The 17,329-nt window shown below is 41.0% G+C and overlaps 2 protein-coding genes across 2 annotated transcripts; both read left to right on the forward strand.

The window, feature by feature from the left end:
* Positions 1–7,400: 7,400 nt before the first annotated feature.
* LOC129752138 (uncharacterized) lies at positions 7,401–13,581 on the forward strand. The gene is made up of 4 exons (XM_055747931.1): positions 7,401–7,461; positions 12,602–12,827; positions 12,896–13,148; positions 13,219–13,581. Exons 1-4 carry the CDS (start codon positions 7,401–7,403, stop codon positions 13,579–13,581), a joined length of 903 nt encoding a protein of 300 aa, XP_055603906.1.
* Positions 13,582–13,638: 57 nt separating this feature from the next.
* Positions 13,639–14,892, forward strand: LOC129752139 (uncharacterized). Its single transcript, XM_055747932.1, has 2 exons — positions 13,639–14,277; positions 14,500–14,892. The coding sequence occupies exons 1-2, from the start codon at positions 13,639–13,641 to the stop codon at positions 14,890–14,892; spliced, it is 1,032 nt and encodes a 343-aa protein (XP_055603907.1).
* Positions 14,893–17,329: the final 2,437 nt, after the last annotated feature.

Here is a 17,329-nt window from a genome sequence, read left to right on the forward strand (position 1 = left end):
TTGTCAATTTTGTCAATTTTGTCAATTTTGTCAATTTTGTCAATTTTGTCAATTTTGTCAATTTTGTCAATTTTGTCAATTTTGTCAATTTTGTCAATTTTGTCAATTTTGTCAATTTTGTCAATTTTGTCAATTTTGTCAATTTTGTCAATTTTGTCAATTTTGTCAATTTTGTCAATTTTGTCAATTTTGTCAATTTTGTCAATTTTGTCAATTTTGTCAATTTTGTCAATTTTGTCAATTTTGTCAATTTTGTCAATTTTGTCAATTTTGTCAATTTTGTCAATTTTGTCAATTTTGTCAATTTTGTCAATTTTGTCAATTTTGTCAATTTTGTCAATTTTGTCAATTTTGTCAATTTTGTCAATTTTGTCAATTTTGTCAATTTTGTCAATTTTGTCAATTTTGTCAATTTTGTCAATTTTGTCAATTTTGTCAATTTTGTCAATTTTGTCAATTTTGTCAATTTTGTCAATTTTGTCAATTTTGTCAATTTTGTCAATTTTGTCAATTTTGTCAATTTTGTCAATTTTGTCAATTTTGTCAATTTTGTCAATTTTGTCAATTTTGTCAATTTTGTCAATTTTGTCAATTTTGTCAATTTTGTCAATTTTGTCAATTTTGTCAATTTTGTCAATTTTGTCAATTTTGTCAATTTTGTCAATTTTGTCAATTTTGTCAATTTTGTCAATTCTGTCAATTTTGTCAATTTTGTCAATTTTGTCAATTTTGTCAATTTTGTCAATTTTGTCAATTTGGTCAATTTTGTCAATTTCGTCAATTTTGTCAATTTTGTCAATTTTGTCAATTTTGTCAATTTTGTCAATTTTGTCAATTTTGTCAATTTTGACGTTGAAATGACGATTCATGAAAAGTATATGCAACCTTTTTTTTATTGCATATTTAAAGGCGAAATACAGGTGTCGTTACTGCCTTAATTTTTGCATCAACAGTAAGAAGATTGTTGTGCATGCAATTTTTTAAAAATTTCCATTCGAATATCATCTGAACCGTTTATTAGAGGAAAGAGGAAAATAAGTGGGTAAAAAATGAGAGATAAGGATCAACTTTTGAAAAAAATAGATTTTTTAAGACTTATATCGCTAAATTCGCCGTTATCAAAAATAAAACAACTAGGTTAATGTTTTGATTTTTTTTTGAATGCCCAGCGGTGCGAAACGGCCGAAACGAGAAAATCGGGTTTGAAATTCTGGAACATCTTATCGAATCCTATTAAAAAAAATCGACCACTTTTTGTTCAAGAAAATCAAGAAATGTACATTATATTCTAATATTGTTCATTGATTTTAACTTTTTCCAGATTAACCAGATTAACCGTAAACTCGATTGAATTTTTCGTAAAACATATCTATTTTTTTTTTATTCTTTAAGACAAAAACATTATTTCCAAAATTTGAGAATAACTGTCTATTTCATTTTTTTAAATCTTGACCCGATATCTAGTGCCTATTTAGACATATTTTTTTTATGTCAACTGTTTTGAAATCTAACAGCTGAACATTATCAAGACTATCTATTTCTACGGGATTTTTATCGAATATCAACAACGGAAGGAATTTCTATGGCCGTGGTTTAAGCTCGAAGATAAGGCAAAGCTTGATACATAAAATCATAAGAGAGTTCAGCTTGCTTTTTCGAAAATTTCGACGTTAACGTTGGGCTGAAATGAGCTTGTGCAAGCAAAATAAATAGATTAATAGAAACGATGAAAAAAAAATTCAATTGAAAAATTTTAGTAATCGAACCAAACACTGTAATATTTTTTTTAAATATCTCAAGTATTTCAATCTTTTTTTCAAGGCAAGAACGAGACATACCATCAACAAATCCTTAGCTTTAGAGAAAGAAGGTGCAGAACTTTTCGCATACGACGCGCTACCAAGCCAACCCGGCAACAACAATGTGAATTCCCCGAAGAGGAAGAAAGTAGATGGTTTGGCATTAGAAAGCTGTCACGACAACCGAAGAAAGGAAACACTCTTCTGCTGATGCCGTTGCTTTCGTTGCACGGAAAAAGGATAAGATGTCGTGTTCCGGTGTGTGGTTTTCGAAGAACCTTCCTCGGCATATAGCTTTTTTTTTAAGGTTGGGGGGAGTTTGCGATAAATTTATTGATTTTGAATTATGATGGCTTACGAGCGGGGGATTTTTTCCTCGATGTCGTGTAGGGAAATGACATTTTTTTCGTAAGCGCATATTCTTACATTTTATTGAAAGAAGGCTGATCAATGTCAAAGAGAAACCTAGTTTTAGAATATGTTTTAAGATAAAAATGAAAATTGAAAGGAATAAATCAATTCGTAGTGTGAAATTTTTACTTTATTTTTTAGAAAAAAACAGTTAATTTGATTAAGTTGAAAGTTCCCAGAAGGATATTTGCGTAAATTTAAACAGAAATAAAAAAGAACTGTCATAAACGTTATTTGTTCAAGTGTCTCAAGAAAATTGCCTTGATGTGTCCGAATCCATTTTCCACCAACACAACTCCGAAATTTTCCATCCAGATTTTCCAAGAAATCCGGCACGTATACGACGAGTTGGCAAGAAGAATAACTGAAAGCTTCTATGCTCAAAACTGCGAGGAACGGAACGGAAATGGCAGCAAAAAGGGGTGAAACCATTTACCCATACCAAGAAAATGCCAAAAACGACACATGATCCTGTCAGAAGTCTTCCTTCCTTTCTTCCCGTTTCGATTCCTGGCAGCAGCATATATGTAAATACGACATGTACCACATAATCCTGGGGCTGTGTTGTAGATTTTATGTGTTTTTGGGCACACACTCGTGGAAAACCCCGAAATCGAACCAGCACAGAGAGAAAGCATAAATTTAAGCGACTCGAGATTTGCAAAAAAAAAAAATGGGAAAAACCGAGGGGGTGAGACAACTTTTCCTCAGCGCGTTTCATTCTTGTGAATTTTCCATTTTCGCAATTTTTTCGCTTCTTTTTTCCACTTTTTTTTCCCAAATCGCCCTCTCCGCGAGGGGTGGAAACCGAGAGAGGGTGGTTCGGTTGCTGTACGTACGATGTTCGACTTGGGATAATGGATTATCGTTAGATGTTTTCTCCAATGATGTTGTTGTTGATGTTGTTGTTGATGTTGCTGCTTACCGATTGCGTTGTTTGCTTTCTCATTCTCTCGATGCCTCGGTGTACTGCTTCTCTTTCTGATACAAACTCGCTTCTATCTATAGTTGTGTGCCTTCCTCCCCCAGAAATGGATCACCCCGTGTCGTGTTGAGATGTGTCGTTCAATTTTGTTTGCGAAAAAATGTATTGCCAAATAGCGGGAATAGCTCTCGAAGACGTTTGAGTGCCGGGTTGGCAGATTTCCATTTTTTAAGGTAGTGTTTAAGTATTTTGTAGTCGGTTGATTGACGGTACCCAACTGCCAAAACATTTTATTAGTTTTCAGTTGAATAAATACGAATTTATCATTAAAAAATAGTTTTCATTGATTCGATGTATGTACAAAAGTGCTACTTTCTGAAGACAAACGCCTACTTAGCGCCTAATCACAAACTCAATTTCGTTATGAATCGATATTGTTGGCTGGCGAATGATGGATAAAGGTTGATACGGTCAAAATTTTGTCAAGGGAAAACGCGTGTAAATCGGTGAAATCGTTTATTTCAAAAATCAAATTTAATTTCTTTTTAAAGTTTAATAAGTCAAAAATTCAGGAAAAATATTCAGTTAGGCTTCCGCTTTTCCAAATCCGATTTGCCGGGCCTTACGCTTAACCCCTGCCATCAGATTTTGTACAGCCACTTTGTCCACCTTCTTCGCCGCAGAAAGCCAGTTTGCCTTGATCTGCTGCTCGTCCTTAGCAGATTTTTGGTCTTCTTTAGGTTCCGCTTGACAATAACTCAGTATTTCTCAATTGGGCGGAGCTCTGGCGTGTTGGGAGGGCTCTTGTCCTTGGGAACCACCTGCACGTTGTTGGCGGCGTACCAGTCCATGGCCTTTTAACCGTAATGGCAAGATGCTAAATCCGGCCAAAACAGTACGGAACAACCGTGTTTCTTCAGGAAAGGCAGCAGACGTTTATTCAAAAACTCTTTCACGTTAATTTCTTGAATGACAGTCCAGGAAGCTATGAAAATGCTGCTTTTCAAGCCACAGGTACAGATGGCTTGCCAAACCAGATATTTATTCGCGAACTTTGACAGTTTCATGTGCTTGAAAATATCTGCTACCTTTCCCCTTCCTTTTGCCGTAAAAAACTTCTATCCCGGAAGCTGCTTGTAGTCGGCTTTGACGTAGGTTTCGTCGTCCATTACCACGAAGTCAAACTTCATCAGCATCGTCGTGTACAGCCTCCGGGATCGCGCTTTGGCCGTCGTATTTTGTTTATCATCGCGATTTATCACTACCTTCTTGTAAGTCGATAGTCCGGCTCGTTTTTTTTGTTGCGGCATCTCGGAGAAAGAGGTTAGGGTTTCGCTTGAAACTACCGGCAACTCTCTTTGTCGTCTCAGTGGCTTTTGGTTTTCGATTTCTCCCCGATCCAGACTTCATGGCTGTCGACAAACGTTTCCCAAACACTTTAATTACATTTGTAACGGTTGATTTGGCTACTTTTAGCGATTTTGCCAGCTTTCGTGCGAGTAGCTCGGATTTTCGCGATGTGAGAGCAAAATTTTGATACGTTGCTCTTCTTCCTTGGACGGCATTTTGACAACTGAAGAATGAATTCCAAAATCAAAATAGGAGCAACATTCTACACACACACACACACCTTCAAAATGAGGGGTGTTCAGGTTTTTTAAATGCAAAATTGAAAGAAATTCGTCAAGTTGATATTGACCAAATTTTGACCGTATCACCCTTTAATGTGCAACAATGAGACCCCACAGTGGTCATTGGACTGGTCGATAACAATGAAAATCCATATTTTCGATGCGGAGAATACCGTTAGGTGAACCAATATCTTCTAAAAGGTTCAGCTCTATTGATTGAAGCACGAGCTGGTGCAATCGACTTAAAATTTGTATGGGTTCACTACCAAATGCATGAAAAATCAAAATACTTTCAATCTTTTTGTTCAAAAATATGCCACCAGTATGCTTTAAAGCTCAGAGTTCGCCTCAGCTCTTCATTTCTACCAATTTTTTTTTCGACCGCTTCCATTCTTGCCAAAGGAACTGAATAATGCTTCAAATTGAAAGATGTTTCGTCGGACACAAAAATTTAGTGTTGATATTCATTTGTTAAACCGGGTTTTTCCTCTGGAAAAACATCCGAGAACTCTTGTAGGAGATCCTTCCACATTTCTTCTTCGTTCTTCTGAAGAACAGGTGACCGCGGGGAGCTTGTTTCCTCTTCTTCTGCTTCTTCTAGCCCTTTCATAAGTTGATCACCCTCTCACACAGTTAAATGCTATCGACGCAGCCTGATACTTCAGACCCATGGCTAAAAAGCCCACAAAATTCCTTATTGTCCTTGCATATTCGCAAACGTTTCTCATCGTGAAGCATCCACACAGAATGATTATCCAGGAAATCTTTCCCTAATATCATCTCATCAACAAGCTCTCCCACAATTATAAACGAAGCATCCATCCAATGATCGTCAACCCATAAATTAAGTTATACTTGTGAGGTTACTTTTTTGCAATTTTCCGAATGAACCCCTCAAAGTAATAGCCTGTAAAGGCAGCTCAACCAGAGGTACGTCTTGCATTCCAAGTAGTTCATAAAATGCCCTTGAGATGCATGACAGTTCGCATTCGCTGTCGACTAAAGCCTCCACTTCAATTTTGCCCACCTTCACTTCAATGTACGGTGATTGATGGATTCGCAGATTTTCAGATGCTCATATACCGGATCTTCCTTCAGCAACTCTTCCCGACACACGAATACCGTCAAGACTGCCGGTTCCTGTGTTGTTTCTTCGGTTATGGTGGTGTTGTGGTTGTGGTTGTGACTGATTTTACTCGGTCCAGGCCATTCCCATTGCCCTGGACCGTGGACCCCCGCTTGGTTCCCTCCATGATGAATGATTACCTGATCCATTACTATAGCGGGCCGTGGAATTTATGAACCGGTCCTCCGACTATAACACTTGATATGTCGATTTAAGCATTTCCAAGCATGAGCCAACAAAATGCTGGAAATTTCTTAGAGGGGCGGGAAAGATCAATTGAATCAATTCTAGTTCTGTTGGTGGAGGCGTCAGATAACTGGCATTTACCACAATATTCGAAAATATTCGTTCATGTGAGATAATCACTTCTTAGTACATACATAAGTACCTCGCGTAGTTACCTCCGAAGCTTGGCGTCCCAATATTTTTCCAGAAAATGGTACATGAAGTACTCGTAATTTTGAAATAAATGTTCAAACCCACGAGCCCAAATTTACGTTTCTTCCTCTAAGCAGGACAATGCAACAAACAATTTCTCATAAGGGAATACGCTGTTGTTAAAAAAGTACAGCTCGAGCTACTTTATGGGCTTCATTGGATGCTGTTCATCAGAAGTCCTTTGAACGAAGGTTTGGGCCACGAAGGATTTCTGTAAATTTTTCCCTCCGTTCCTGTGAAACCGCTACTTCCATCGATCACACGTGAATGGCTCGAGTTTGGTTACCAAGATTGGGAAAATCCTGACTGAATGCTGGTTCCAGTACTTCTGAAGGTACTACCTGGCAAACCCGATGTACCCAGTCCGTTCGTTGGACGAGAAGGCATATTGCATCCAAAGTAAACCGTTGGCATCGTAGTGAATCTATTCCCTGAAGTATTTTTTTTTATTATTAGGTATACAGGTGGTAATGCCTTTTTAGGGATTGCATTCCAAGGCACAACGAGCCACCGCGTCCCCCTCAGTATGCTTTTCTGGCTCCAATTGGTCGACTCATGATACTAAGTACCCCTGGGGCCTCTGGTCAGAATTCCTATCCGACCTGCATCGAAGGCTGTACCTGAGTATGAAAGGGTACCTCAGGTACACCTTCATCGCTCTAGGTGCTTTGCGACGTAGTTCCACCACCCCGTGGTGCCGAGTGGAAACGTGTCTGCAAGTCCGGCGTATTGCAGATGTACGGCCAAGAGAACTACCGCTAAACCCACTAGAGGCTGTCGACGGGTCTGCCAAACCCGCGCGGAAGAAGTGGTGCACCCGGTTACTTGGGTACCAGTACTTGGATGTGAGCGTGAGGGTCCGAAACGCGTTCGGGGGTCATTGCCCTGAAATGCGGATGTGACCGGAGGGAGAGCGCTTCGGTGGGTATAAACCCGACTCGCAAAACGAGTAGATGCACAAAGTGGTGGCCAATAGTGGGCCGATCACTTAGGGACCTGTTATAAACGCCAGTGTATGAGAGGCACAGTTTGCCGGAGTTGTCAGGGTTCGACACGCTTTTCGGGAATTTATGCGCCTGAACCGCGAGTGCGACCTGATGAGGGCGGTCTACAGCTCGATCTGCACTTCGGGTGAGTCAAGCACCCGACTTGACGATTGAGTAGTTGCGCTGAGTGGTGACTCAAGTCAACACTACTTGTGAGTTCGGTGGAGTCTGAGTCCTACACGTAGCTTAGGAGGCGTGTTCGAACAGAGAAAGTGTCGTCGACAACCCGCTTTGGTTTCTGGGCTTCCAGGACTAGATCCACAAAGCTTGTAGTTGCGCTACATGGGGACCTCATTCACACGATGAGATGTCGGTTTCTAACTCGTCAGAGGAGGGGTTGCGCATCGAGTAGTGTTAGAATTAGGTATTGTTGACAGAGGATTCGGAAACGAGTATTGCCTTGGAGCGCACTAGCGCGAATTGACCTCCGACTATTGAAGCAAAGTGTGTCAAACAGTTCGTGGTGGGAATAAAGGTCAGTGGCCCCAGGTGGACTTTATGGCGTAGGGGGTACAGTGTTCCTTAGCATTGTATCATGAGTCGTCCAATTGCACCCATGGACCCAGAGTAGTAAACTGGGGGGACGCAGTGGCTCGCCGCGCCTTGGAATGGAATCCGTAAAATAGATTTTCCACATGGGTTAACAACTAATAAAAAAATGTGCTCCTCCGTGAGCCTGTCTTTGTACATGAATAGCTCCTTCGCTGCTTGGCATTCCCTATCCTAGAAACGTCATTAAGACCCATCATTGTTGGTCATCAATGTTGGTTACCAGAGCTTTTGAAAAGCTATAATTAAACATGTTAGCAATTTTAGTTTTTTTCGATTCTGGGAGTTCTCGAAGTTTTTTTTTTTATTTTTTCAATCAACCATAATGTTTGATGAATGATAATTGCAATTATTGAGATATGATCTGCTAAAATTAATAGGCAAAACACCAATGTTTTAACCGTATTATGAGCATCTTTTCTACTGCCAGTCAAGATTTTAGGTAAACTGTGTATGAAATAGTATCTCAAAATAAACGCGCCTCGTCAAATCTGATGGTCAAACATGATGGAATTGTTGGAAAATAGGCCTGAAAAAATATTTTCAAATGCTTGCATTGTGAATCCATCAACATAGCGTCAGTTTGTGCCTTTTTATTTTGCAACCAACACGGGCGTTAGTGAATTCAATGCTTAATAGCTATTTTTATGATCAGAATGGTTTTATGAGAGCCATATAAAAAGCTAAAGTTTGACGTTTCTCTCGCAAGCCAACCAACTACACGCTTAGTATGAGTTCCTCATTTCTAAGTTGTTAATCATAAGTACAGTGAATGAGGATAGACTTTTTGAATGAAAAGGGATTGGTTGTGAATGACCCAAGGAATAAACCATGAGTTGAAGTCGAATTTCGTTGTCTGACGCCATCTTAAAATCCAAGATGGCGGTTCCGCTGAACTTGAAAATGTTGTAAATGACTTAAAATCTCATGAAACCCCCCCAATATTGGTATTGGGTGAAAGGGCTAAACGAGTAGAAGTCGACTTTGAAATCCAAGATGGTGGCATCCGCTCATTTTTAAATGCTATAAATGACAAAAAGTCGCATGAAAGGGCTAAACGAGTAGAAGTCGATTTTTTTTCTTTCTGACGTCATTTTGAAATCCAAGATGGCGGCTTCCACTGAACTTAAAAATGCTGTTAATAACTGAAAATCGCAATTCGTGCAATTGTCGTGTACAGCCTCCGGGATCGCGCTTTGGCCGTCGTATTTTGTTTATCATCGCGATTTGGAGGCACTACCTTCTTGTAAGTCGATAGTCCGGCTCGTGTTTTGGCTCGATGCACGGTTGAAGACGATACACCCAGCTTATTTGCAGCATCTCGGAGAAAGAGGTGTGGGTTTCGCTTGAAACTACCGGCAACTCTTTTTGTCGTCTCAGCGCCTTCCGGTTTTCGATTTCCCCCCAATCCAGACTTCCTGGCTGTCGACAAACGTTCCCCAAACAGTTTAATTACATTTGTAACTGTGCAATTCTATCTTCCACGTAGGAAATCACCCATTGCACGAGGCTAGGACACACCCGACTTGTTTGGCCGAAAGCTGGCCACGAATGAATGTGGCTATGCATACAACCACATAGGTATGTGTTAGTCAACTTGTGCTCTCGATTCAACCACATTGAACTGCGGTTGGAACTGTGTGTGTCCAGTAACAGATCGCGCCCGCACAGTAACGGTTGATTTGGCAACTTTTAGCGATTTTGCCAGCTTTGCGTGCGAGTAGCTCGGATTTTCGCGATGCGCAAGCAAAATTTTGATACACTGCTCTTCTTCCTTGGACGGCATTTTGACAACTGAAGAGAGAATTCCAAAATCAAAATAGGAGCAACATTCTACACACACACACACACCTTCAAAATGAGGGGTGTTCAGGTTTTTTAAATGCAAAATTGAAAGAAATTCGTCAAGTTGATATTGACCAAATTTCGACCGTATCACCCTTAATGCCTTATTTACTTGTAAATGAGCAATCAGCAAAAGAAAGTGCCCCATTTCTAAAAGAACTATGCTTTATCCTATTGCTTCATTTATTTTGTTAAACCATGTTTTTGGACCTCAAAGCTAGGAACTGTCTTCCAGATTGAAAGGGAAAACGGCAAGTTTTCCAACACTGGCCCCCTTCACCTGTCAGTGTCGTTTTCCTGAAAGATGACTCCCCAGTGGATTTGCATTTTTTTTCTTCTAACTTCACATTCCAAGAATCGTACTTTACTTCTAAAAGGAACCACCAGCAGCAGTGTTGTTCACAACGCAAAAATGTACCTCCTTACACTCTTTGAAGGTCTTTTTCAATTTGTTTTCTTTTCATTTCGATTAGCTCAACTGATCCAAGGGGCTTGGAAGCTGGGCTGTCAGTGTCTGTCGAATTTTCAAGCCCCCACTCACGCCTCCTAAGGAAATCTTCCTTTTGACTCCACCCGTACCTACGTATTTACGAGAATTATTTCCCGGGGCTTCGAGGATTTTGCTGTTTGATAACCCCATCCTGGAGCAAAATTCTAGCTATTGATCGCTGTCGAATTTGGGAGTAATTGAATTGATTACCAACTGTGAGCTGCCTTTCGAATGTCTTTTTTTTCTTTCTTTTTTCGACAACTGGATGAATTGGATTGAATTTTTCAGAAATGATTATGGCTTCCGAAAAATTGTACTTTCTTTATGTGGATTTTATTTTTCAGTTGAAAACTAATCTCAATCAATTTGTAAGGTTTTGAGAGGGACCTGTCAATCTCTGTTTGCTTTCATTGAAATTGCTAGTTAGTAAACAGTCTTTGAAGAATTTTTCGATGAATAACATAAAGTTTCTAGACATTTAATCAGAATTTAAAGTTCTGAGATTTGATCTGAGTGAAAAATTTTATCTATTTAACTTTGAATTTGAAACTTCAAGTTTGCAATAAAAAAGTCCGAGTTCAAAATCCAATAAAATAAATAAATTATTTAGTCACCACGAGTTTGAATGATGAAACTTAAATGTTGAAAAAAAAAAGAAAAAAATATATTTGGGATTAAAACTTTCATAATTGAGACATTCAAAAGTAAAATAATGTCATAAATTTCTTTTCATTTCAATTTCTGTGGCTTCTGAATTGTAATGGATTGACCTAGTTTCCAAAAACATTTTCCCTAACCTTGGACAACGTTCTTCTCGAATCTGCTCTCATTGACTGAAGAATAATTTACAATCTATTGTTCTTTCCCCGTTCCCGCGGATGTGCTCGGGTAATGAACGTACGAAAACATTTACATAAAATTAAATCTCCCGCTTTTGCGATTTTCCCGGCTTGACTCTGAAGTCCTAATGAAGGAATGTTTGAAAAACTCACACTCTTAAACGAATCAAGTTTACCATTTACACAAACACAATTTCGCGGTTGGTTTTATTTAAAAAAAAAAAACCTCGAAATGAGGGTGGCCCATTTCCTGGGGCAGTAAATGAGCTGTTTTCCCCGGAGAAAATTTCATTCATTTTACTTCCTTCTTGAAAAGAAAGAGGAAATCATTCGGGTTGCGAGGGGGGGAATTTTAAACCAGACATAGAAAAACGCGAAACAAGAGAAAATAATGAGAAGCCTTTTTGGGTGTGGGTGGATTGAGGAAGTATGGCAAACTTTTGCTCGGAATAATTCTACCGGTTGCCGGATGGTGTCCTTGAAGAAATTATGCTTCCTCTCGTTTTTTTTTTTCAGTTTTGAGAAGTTTTCCTGCCAGTGCAATGTCACGGAATGAAGGAAAAAAAAACCTTCAACTGATAAGTGAAAGTCTTTTTCCCGCCAAGGAAGATGACGTAATGAAACGAGAATGAAAATGAGAATGGTGGGTGGGAGGATGGAAATTTTTCCGACTGGCAGACGGGGTGGTATTCATTATTAAAACACTTTTATGGTGGCAATCTTGGCGGGAATGATGATGATGACGATGATTGTTTGGAATTATATAGGGAGCTAAATATGTAAATTGGCATTAGAAGTGTGAGCGTTTTAGGGTGTATTGAAGAAAACAAAAAAATGAATCTGATGCTGCTCAAGATGTGAATATTTAATTGACCTTGAAGATGACATAATATCTCTTAATTTTTGTTAAAATCGGGGGGGGGGGGGGGGCAGATTTCAGCATTTTAGGAGGTTAAAAAGGTAAAGAGAGTTAAAGAGGTAAAAAAGACAACCTTGCACAAATTTCCAACATGATTTGAATGATTGATGGTCGTATGATTTCAAGAAACTTGAAGAACTTATTTGAAATTAAAGCCAGTTTCATATTCGTAGGAAAAATCATCCTATACACATTACTTAGAACCATAAAATGACGCTGACCGTGGCCTAGTAGATTGCGTTCAAGTCTTCTAAGTCAGAGGTCATGAGATCGAATCTCGATCACGGTATACAAAGTACACTTTCTTTGAGCCGATGGTTGTAGCATTTGTAAGACGCTAGCCATCATAACCTTAGAAGATGTACGCTTTAGTGTTAAGTTATTGAAGGATATATTTAAAGAAACAAAAAATCTCACTGAGATCCTATGTGTGTGTTTGTTCATGAAGTTGTTTCTGCACTCTTATTAGAACAAATTGTGTAAAATTCTCCTGCCAGATCATACAACAATCCTTATTGAACATTGAATAATTTTACGCTGAAGTTTTTTTCTGTTTTTTTTTTTATTCAAGCTGAAATTTTAGTTGAAATGTGCGAAGAGCACTTCAAGCAAACTGTGCAGAGAGATGATTCCGGAAGATATGTCGTTCGTTTACCTATGCGCACAGAGATGGTTTCGTTGTTAGGAGATTCGAACGCCCTCGCACTCCGTCGTTTCAAGTCAATGGAACGAAACTTTGCCGCAGATAAAACCTTCGTCAAGCCTACGTCAATTTCTTGGCAGATTACGAGAAGCTTGGACATATGGAGGTGAATCTTCGCGCGTCGTGTAGCCCACAATTCTTTCTACCCCACCATGCCATTCATCGCCCTGAAAGCACCACTACGAAAATCAGAGTCGTGTTCGACGGTTCTTGTCGTGGTTCAACTCATTTGTGCCTCAATGATGTTCTCTACACTGGTCATTCCGTGCAACCAGCTTTGAACGCCACCGTTTTTAACTTTCGAATGCCTCTTTACGTCGTGACTGCCGATATTGAAAAGATGTTTCGCCAAATTTTGAGTCCACCCAGAAGATCGAAAGTTCCAGCAAATTCTTTGGAAAACCAGGCCGTCAGAACCAATCAGCACGTACACACTCAACACCGTTACATACGGTCTCGCCAGTTCGCCATTCCACGTTATTCGAATTCTCGAACAGCTTGTTGCCGATGAAGGAGAATACTACCCATTGGCTGCTCAGATCTTACGAAACGGAACCTACAAGGGCGATATTCTCACAAGTCACAACGATCCGAAAACTCTCGAAGATAGCTGTCACGAACTCATCGAAATGCTCTCAAAAGCCGTCTTCGTTTTGCGGAAATTCGCCACAAATGACCAGTCAATACTGTCCAAAACACCATCCGAATTGTGGGAATTGAAAAACGTCTTGGAGCTAGACAGAACAGCCGCAATAAAAACCCTAGATCTCCTTTGGTTTCCACATAGCGACAGCTTACGATTCAAGGTGCCTTTCCTTCCGGAATCAAGCGGTATCACCAAGCGCATCGTAGTGTCGTAAATAGTGCAGTTATTCGACCCTCTGGGCTTGTTAAGTCCTGTAGTAATGCAAGCTAAAATGTTTGTGCAAAAGCTCTGGGCGGAGTATCTACCCTGGGACATAGAACTCGCAGAAGATCTCAGTAGTTGGTGGAAGCAATACCGTAGCGCTCTCCAGCGGCTCCTGGATATCGAAATTCCACGCAGGGTGATAAGAAATACTCACCATCAATACACCCTCCACTGCTTCTGTGATGCTTCAAAGGGCGGTTACGGATGCAGCATCTACGTCGTTTCGCCGGACTTGTCTGGAACGCTTCAGTCTCGCCTACTTACGTCGAAATCTCGCGTCGCCTCCCTGAAGGGTCATTCCATCCCTCGCTATGAGCTCTGTGCTGCACTGTTGGGAAGTCAGTTAGTAGAAAACCTTCGTAAAACTACCGTTTACACGCAGCCAGCAATATTCTGGTCGGATTCGACCATTGTGCTTTATTGGATTAAGTCCCCGTCACATAAATGGAAGGTATTTGTGTCAAATCGCATAGCCGAAATTCAGCGCCTCACGAAAGATTGTCAATGGAGGCATATACCAACGGAGTTGAATCCTGCCGACAAGGTTTCCCGAGGCGTTCTTGCGAGCGAGATTGTCGGAGACGAACTATGGTTTCATGGTCCGGGATTTCTAACCTCCCCTGTAGAGCAATGGCCCGATTCGAAGGTTTGTATGTAGAATTTTCCCGAGCAAGATTGCGAAGCACAAGTTGTGGTATCTCTTCACAATCACTATCTTGAGACATCACTCATAGATCGAACGTCAGAACTTGCAAAGCTTTTAAAGATTGTGGCATTCTTCTATCGTTTTCACAATAATTGTCGTCTAGAAATATCTAAGCCGCACAAATCCAGTCTCACACCTTCAGAAATCGATCACGCTTTGAAGGTTCTCATTCGTCTAGTACAAAGAAGTACCTTCCACCTGGAAATGCAGATTTACGATCTCAAACGTACATCTTCCTCAACTAAGACGGTCAGTTCGAGGTCCCCGCTAAAGAATCTGAACTTGTTCATGGACGAATTCGGCCTACTCAGATTGAACAGTCTGTCTTACAAATCGAAATGCTCCCTTCGACACCAGATGTCCAATACCACTACCAGCCAAACATCGACATTCCTGGTTGATTGCAAGATCGATTCACCTTCAAACATTCCACGGTGGGCCTGGTCCGGTTCTTGCTACGCTGCGTCTGCGCTTTTGGCCGCTCCAGGGTCGAGTTCTAGTCCGAAGCATCGTTCGTCAGTGCATAACTTGCTTCCGCTGCAATCCAACGCGTAGTACCCAGATGATGGCACCTCTACCCGCAGTTCGCGTTACACCTGCTAAAGTCTTCGCATACACTGGACTAGACTACTGTGGGCCGTTCAACGTGCGTCCGTTAAGTGGGAGAGGCTCGTCGGTCAAAATGTACGTCGCGCTCTTCGTTTGTTTTGTGGTGAAGGCTGTGCACCTCGAAGTTGTTGCGGATTTGACGTCGGTCGCGTGCATCAACGCCATCAAACGCTTTGTGGCAACCCGCGGCCGAGTGTTCGAAATACACTGCGATAATGTGACCGCTTTCGTCGGGGCGGATCGTGAGTTGAGCGCGTTTGTCGACAGTTCCTGCAGCAGTTTAAAACTCCGGATTGGGACAAATACAGCTTGGATAGTGGAACCACCTTTCGTTTCATCCCTGCCCGGTCACCACACTTCGGCGGACTCTGAGAGGACATGAAACGAACTGTTCAAGATTTCTGGCGCAGGTGGGCCAGAGACTACACGAGTCAGCTACACCAGCGCAGCAAGTGGAAGCATCCAAGTTCTTATCTCCAAGTTGGTCAATTAGTGCTTCTTCAACAAGACAACACTCCCGTTCTGCAGTGGCCTCTCGGGCGTGTCGAAAAAATATTTCCTGGTAACGATGGTCAAGTACGAGCGGTGCTGGTTCGCACAGCTCAAGGGCAGTACACACGTGGGGTCACCGAAATCTCCATTCTACCGATCGACCCAGACGAAGACGAAGGAAAGGTGACAACTGACGAAGGTTTATCGGAAGAAACACAGTTGAACGTGGCAGTTCAACGCCGGCCGGATTGTAATGAAAATTGATAAAAACAAGCGAATAGAATTAATTTGTAATTAGAAATTCAGTTAAAGGAAGCCAGGAACAAAATTTGTTAATGTAATTTGAAATGTTAGTATATTGAACACACCTAATCTACAAATACTTATTGTTTACTGTTTATTGTTTAAACATCAACGGATCACATGTTGATCCTAATGACTACACTATAACTAACAAGTTAAAATTAATATCAACATAAAACTACACAATACTAGAGACACTTAAAATTTTTCTTCGGAATACGTTCCTTGAGACGTCGAAGTCGAAATGTTCGGAAAACCGATTAAAAGTTTTTAGAATGCCGATGAAAGCGCTGTTAGCACCGTAATTGTTCAGGCGAATAGGTACGTAGAGCTGCAGGTTCTGGTTTCGTAATCCTCGTGGTCGTACGCTGAGAGGCATGACCTCCAACAGTTCGGGGCAGTCGATTCTAGATGTTAGAAGGTCCGCTACAACTAGAGCACGTGTAGCATTTCGGCGTGCTTGAAGCGTATCTAAGCCTATGAGACGGCAGCGGTTTTCATAGCTTGGTAAACGAAACGGATCTTGCCAGTTTAGGTGTCGTAGAGCGTACCGCAAGAAACGCCGCTGAATATCCTCGATTCTTTCAGCTCCATTCTGGTAGAAAGGGCACCAAACAGCCGAAGCGTACTCGAGAATAGAACGAACTATGCAACAATAAAGACTTTTCAGGCAATACACGTCTTTGAAATCTTTGGCCATACGAAACAAGAATCCAAGGCTTCGAGAAGCTTTGTCAACAACATAGTTCGTATGAGTCTTGAACTCCAGCCGTCGGTCAAGAATAACGCCCAGATCGTTAATATGGTCCACGCGGATGATGGATTGGTCTCCGAGGATGTACTCTGCATGAAGAGGATGTCGCTTACGGGTAAACGATATTACCGAGCATTTACTGCGGTTCAAGGGCAAGCAATTGATATCGCACCAGTGAGCAAAAGCGGTGAATTGCTGTTGAAGGAAGTTGATGTCGTCTTGGCCGTTTATGGTGTGAAAAAGTTTCAGGTCATCGGCATATGCGAGCTTTGTGCCACCGAGGAGCGAGAGTACATCATTAAAATAGATCACGAAAATGATCGGTCCCAAATGACTTCCTTGAGGCACTCCTGAAGAGGCAACGAATTGCCTAGAATAGAATTCATCAGTACGAACGGATAACTTTCGTCCCATTAAGTAACTCCGGAACCAATCCAGTAGGGAACCACAGAAGCCTAAACGTTCGAGCTTTGCGATTGCAATATCGTGGTTCACCTTATCGAACGCAGCAGAGAGATCTGTGTAAATGGCGTCTGTTTGAGTTTTCTTGGCAAAGCTGTCCTGCACGAACGATGAAAAGCTCAGTAGGTTAGTAGTCGTGGATAGTTTAGGCATGAACCCGTGCTGATCGTTGGAGAAGTGATGCTTGCAAAATGAGAAAATTGGATCCAAAACAACCAGTTCAAAAAGTTTGGCGATCGCGCATAAAGCGGTGATTCCGCGGTAGTTGCTCACATCTCTCTTATCTCCCTTTTTATGGACAGGAAACATGTGAGCTTCTTTCCACAATGAGGGAAAGATTCCGCACTCCAGCGATGATTGAAAGATGTGCCT

This window comes from Uranotaenia lowii, chromosome 3, assembly GCF_029784155.1.
Source record: "Uranotaenia lowii strain MFRU-FL chromosome 3, ASM2978415v1, whole genome shotgun sequence".
NCBI classification, from domain to species: domain Eukaryota; kingdom Metazoa; phylum Arthropoda; class Insecta; order Diptera; family Culicidae; genus Uranotaenia; species Uranotaenia lowii.

What these genes read in the sequence shown, in the direction of transcription:
- LOC129752138 (XM_055747931.1), top strand. Translation starts at nt 7,401, where the DNA reads ATGCGCCTGAACCGCGAGTGCGACCTGATGAGGGCGGTCTACAGCTCG. An exon ending in CAGCTCGATCTGCACTTCGG is followed by an intron (nt 7,462 to 12,601) that starts GTGAGTCAAGCA and finishes CTGAAATTTTAG; the next exon opens with TTGAAATGTGCGAAGAGCAC. An exon ending in AGAAGCTTGGACATATGGAG is followed by an intron (nt 12,828 to 12,895) that starts GTGAATCTTCGC and finishes TCGCCCTGAAAG; the next exon opens with CACCACTACGAAAATCAGAG.
- LOC129752139 (XM_055747932.1), top strand. Translation starts at nt 13,639, where the DNA reads ATGTTTGTGCAAAAGCTCTGGGCGGAGTATCTACCCTGGGACATAGAA. An exon ending in AGCAATGGCCCGATTCGAAG is followed by an intron (nt 14,278 to 14,499) that starts GTTTGTATGTAG and finishes CACGCTTTGAAG; the next exon opens with GTTCTCATTCGTCTAGTACA.